Source organism: Euphorbia lathyris, chromosome 4 (assembly GCF_963576675.1).
Source record: "Euphorbia lathyris chromosome 4, ddEupLath1.1, whole genome shotgun sequence".
In the NCBI taxonomy this organism is placed as follows: domain Eukaryota; kingdom Viridiplantae; phylum Streptophyta; class Magnoliopsida; order Malpighiales; family Euphorbiaceae; genus Euphorbia; species Euphorbia lathyris.
Window position 1 is genome coordinate 61407435 of NC_088913.1, and position 4515 is coordinate 61411949.

A 4515-nucleotide genomic window follows, 5' to 3' on the forward strand; every position below is an offset into this window, starting at 1 on the left:
TACATTTTTTTATTCTTTTTTTATATTGCCTTTTTTTTAGTTAAGAAATATTTTGATAACTTCTGTAATTAATTATCATATAGTTGTTGGGCAAGAATTCTTATGCAATTCATATTTGTGCTAGTACAGTATAGATAAAATACAACTCAACGGCAGTGTCAGATAATTTCTTTAATTAATTATCAGATAGTTGTTGGGCAAGAATTCTTATGCAATTCATATTTTGATAAAGATACAAAATAACCAGCTAGATATGATAACACATGGTGTTATTTATGCATGTATGTTTATATATTCTTATTATCATCTTAAAAACATATATAAAGCTTTTCTTAGTGGATGTAAGTAAGACTTGATAGTTTTCTTTCACAATATTTAGAAGAAAACAAAGATTGTAAAACTAGAGGGGGCTCATCTCATATATATGGAACATATGTTTCTTCATAGAGCAGGTTAAATGGAATTTTACAATGGAAGCACAAGAAAACAAAAGAAATGTTTCAAGGCAAAAGGCCTTTGGGGATGATTACATCTCCAATATTGTTGTGCCATGGATCAGCCAAATGAGTTGCCAAGTTCTCCAATGGTCCTGTTCCAGGGTATGCTGATTGTTGAACACAGAATCCAACAAAAGCCAACAATGCTAGCCGACCTACATATTCAACCAAACTTTAATTAGCATTAATTCAAATTAGATTGATTGATTGATTGAATTTAGTTAAGAGAAAAATTAGAATGATTACCATTCTTGATTTCCTTGACCTTGAATTCCTCGAATTTAGCAGGGTCTTTAGAGTAGCCTAAAGGGTCAAAAGCACCACCAGGGTACTTCTTCTTCTCAGGGTCTTTCTCCATGCTGCGTTGGTGCTCAACAAAGGCAATGGCTAGAAACTCAATGGCTAAAATGGTAGGGAGAGTACCCCAAGGAACAGGTTGCCCAAGGTAGGTTGCTTGTCCTCCTGGAAGTGCTGCCCATTCTTGTGCCTTTACCCAGTTCCCCAAACCCAATGCCTCTGGCACTAACATCCCGGGCTGCAAAGTTACATTAACACTTTTATTTTATTGAAGATTTTTTACCTTGAATAGATAAAATTAAGCAAAGATTTCACTAGCAGTGAATAATGTAACGATTTTGAATAATAATATTGAATTTCTTCCCAACAAAACCTTACCCCAAATATGTACCTTTTCCTAATTCTATCCAATCCAACAATTATGCAATGATTCTAAAATCCCCAAGAAAGCTAATATTAAGAAAACATAATAGGAATTAGGAACTTACAACAGCAAGCATAGCCCATCTGCAGTGGATGAGTTCAGACTCCTTGAATCTCTCAAGATTCTCAGGAACCTCTCCCAATCTAAGTGGATCGAATCCAAAATCACTGATACAAAAACAAAACATCAAACACCTTGCAATCATTCTTTTCAGCAATTAGTACAGATTAAAAACCGTAAATAACTACTCACCCAGGAGCAGATCCATCGAGATAAGGAGGTCGGGGCTGACCAGGCATCCAATCAGCAGTCATGGAGATACGAGAGTAGCCATTAACGGCAGGAAGAGGGATAGAAGAAGCGAATTTGGATTTAGAAGAAGAAAGAAGAGAAGGAAAAGCAGTGGCGATTCCACAGCTCATCAATGTCTTAGCAGCCATTGTACGACTGTGGAAGAATGAATGATGGAAGTCGAGTAGACAAGTAAGTATATCTGAAAATGGGAGATGAAGAAGATGCACGCAAAATCTATATCTGGATTTTTAATTGGCTAAGACGAACTTGCTATTGGGCCACGTAGGATTTGTTAATCCGATTGCTTGGCTATCTGCCATATCCACTTCATTTTATGGCGGAGGTTCACTGCCACGTTGCCACTACATGATATTATTGGTTAAATTACAATTGTGGTTTCTCAGTTTTTATTGTTTTAACAATTTAGTCCCTTAACTTCATTTTGTAATGGAAAATAATTCAGTTTAACTTTGACAACATTAACCAATTTAGGATCTGTATTACATAAATAAAATGGAAACCTATCTATTGCTAACATATTTTACTCTCAAAGTAAAAACAAAAGTTTATATTAAGAATAAAATATGTGTTTTATCTATAAGTTGTACCTTAGTTTATCAAGGCAAGCAACCTGAGTTTGTGAAAAGAGATATTAGTTTCGATTTTCATTAAATACAACAATAAGAAAATTTAACCGTGATTAAACCCTAATCAGAATTATCTCAATGATTATACATATGATCTAGGTAAGAAAATCAAATATTTGTAACCGACAATTATTTAATATTTTAATTTTCTTTTTGTCAAAATTTGACTTTTTTTTTTATAGTTCAACTAGTCGAAGATCAGCGCATTGCACGGATTAATTGTATAACATTATTTAACTAATATAATGTTAAAAAATCAAATTAGCAATTCTAAAATTATAGACATGATATATCAAATGTTCAATCAATTAAAATTATTAACACTGTTTCTTCTCAATTTTGTTGTAAATGAACATTATTTTATAAAAACTCCAAGGATATGTTCACCCAATTCCTTGAGTGGGAGATGGAATTTCCCCTTCCTCCGGGCATACTGGCCATCGTAAACGAATTTAATCTTTGTCATTGCCAAATCTCCCCAAACGCCTGGTTAGAACTGCTTGCCTTCAACAAAATTTGCGATGACCTAGCTATTGATCTTTATTTCGACATTTTTGGCACCCAACCAAAAAATCCGGAGAAGACTTTGTCTATTAGGTTCTTTCAAAGAAAAGACATAATTTTCTGAAGAACAAAATCCAAAGTGTGAAGGACTATAAACCGAAGTGGTTCTGGATAGAACCGAACGGTGCAAATCCAAACCACACCTACGTCCCCAGAGGATTTCCCTTCGCTGGAAAATGGAATGAACGACTAAATAAATCCAGTACCTAGAAATCTACTCAAGTACTTTCTCCAAATGAAGAAGTTTGGGCACATCGGATAAGCTCATATAGCCTTAAGTGGGAATATCTTGTCTTCATGAAGACATTCCGAAGCAACAGACAAACATGTTTTTATAGCAAGAAACATGAGATTATTTATCCAGATCTGAACTTTTTTGTAGGTCTGATAGGTATCCTTCTTGTTTTTGCATTTATACTCCTTCTTTCCTATTGCAGGCCTTTCTAATCATGTCCGGTGTTCGTGAAAAAATGTTAGCTCAATTGGACAAACTGAAGCAACAACAAAGCAAACCGAAATTGCCTCCGCAGCCAGACACTACCATTATCCTTGATGTCGAAGGTGGGTCATCCTCCCAGCCTTTAACCGTTTCAACAAAACCCTTCGCAAATGCTCCTGCCAGTGATCATCCAGCAATGACGGAACTAATTATACCTCCATCGGATAATATTCAAGTAAACGTGGCTCCTCTAATCTCTTCCCTCAACAGAACACCTAAAACTAACCTTGCTCACAAAGAGATCCCCTTTTGTTCCACGACTCATGTCGTAGATGTCAAAAGATGGTGGTCTACCTTCTCCCATTGGATTCGGGCTCAATACCGAATACTATTTTGAGGATACCTCGAACCATTCTCCTGAAATTCCTTTAAGGAAACGAGATAAAAAGGAAAAAACGGGTGAGAACCCTCCTTCAACCAAACTGAATACCCCAAAAAAGAAGCTGAAGAAAACAATTTCTGAGAATCCTAAAGCCGTTTACATAGACTCAAGCATCTCAGATACTAAGAGAAAATTGATGCAGGAAGAGGCTGGCCAACAATTATCCCGAAAATCCTAGCTTAAAAGAGTTCAGATACCTCCAACCAAAGATTCATATTTTTCCAAGAAACGGGACAGAGAAATAGAAGTGATTGACCTCCAAGAATCCGCCCCAAAGAAGATGAAAGGGTACAGGGGGGAAATCCCAAATGAAAGCTAGTGGCAAATATACCCTGCCCCTCGGGGTCAACCGTTAATAGTGCAACAAATTATCGATACGGTCAGCTTTGAAGACTTGGCGAAATTTACGCAATATGACCGAACCAAGGTAAAACCTCCTTACACATAAAGTTCATTAGTTTCCTCATTTCATTTCCTATATCCTCCTTCCCTAAAAACTTCTCCTTTTTGCAGTTGTGGTATGCCCTCTTCGAGGACAGATTGTCCCTCCGGATCTCTGGCATTACCGAAGACATTGCTCGTCTATCCGTTATGCTAGATGATGTCGAACTCTTCGAGCATCTAAATGCCTTTGAGGCAGCTTGTGAAGCCATGGAAAGGAAAGTTTCGGTAAGTTTTTTCTTTTGTCTTGCCTTTCCTTCTTAATTTGCTTTAATTTGCTTTTTGTTGTTAAAAACTTCTTAATTTTATCTTTTACATGATCTGTCCTCCACCACCTTGCTCATTGAGCAATTCCGTAACTTGGCAGCTAAATATTATAGATATCCATTTTTTCCGGATCAATTTTTAAGTTTTTAATAAATTTCACTCAAAATTCGAACAATTCATGAATTATCCAGAATATATGGTAT

At 36.1% G+C, this 4515-nt stretch overlaps 1 protein-coding gene across 1 annotated transcript; it reads right to left on the reverse strand.

The window, feature by feature from the left end:
- Positions 1-392: 392 nt before the first annotated feature.
- Positions 393-1711, reverse strand: LOC136227581 (chlorophyll a-b binding protein 6, chloroplastic). The gene is made up of 4 exons (XM_066016280.1): positions 1471-1711; positions 1283-1385; positions 744-1032; positions 393-652 (listed from the first exon to the last, which is right to left on the reverse strand). Exons 1-4 carry the CDS (start codon positions 1656-1658, stop codon positions 501-503), a joined length of 732 nt encoding a protein of 243 aa, XP_065872352.1. The 5' UTR covers positions 1659-1711; the 3' UTR covers positions 393-500.
- Positions 1712-4515: the final 2804 nt, after the last annotated feature.

What these genes read in the sequence shown, in the direction of transcription:
- LOC136227581 (XM_066016280.1), bottom strand. Translation starts at nt 1,658, where the DNA reads ATGGCTGCTAAGACATTGATGAGCTGTGGAATCGCCACTGCTTTTCCT. An exon ending in CTCGATGGATCTGCTCCTGG is followed by an intron (nt 1,386 to 1,470) that starts GTGAGTAGTTAT and finishes TTTTTGTATCAG; the next exon opens with TGATTTTGGATTCGATCCAC. An exon ending in GATGGGCTATGCTTGCTGTT is followed by an intron (nt 1,033 to 1,282) that starts GTAAGTTCCTAA and finishes GTAACTTTGCAG; the next exon opens with CCCGGGATGTTAGTGCCAGA.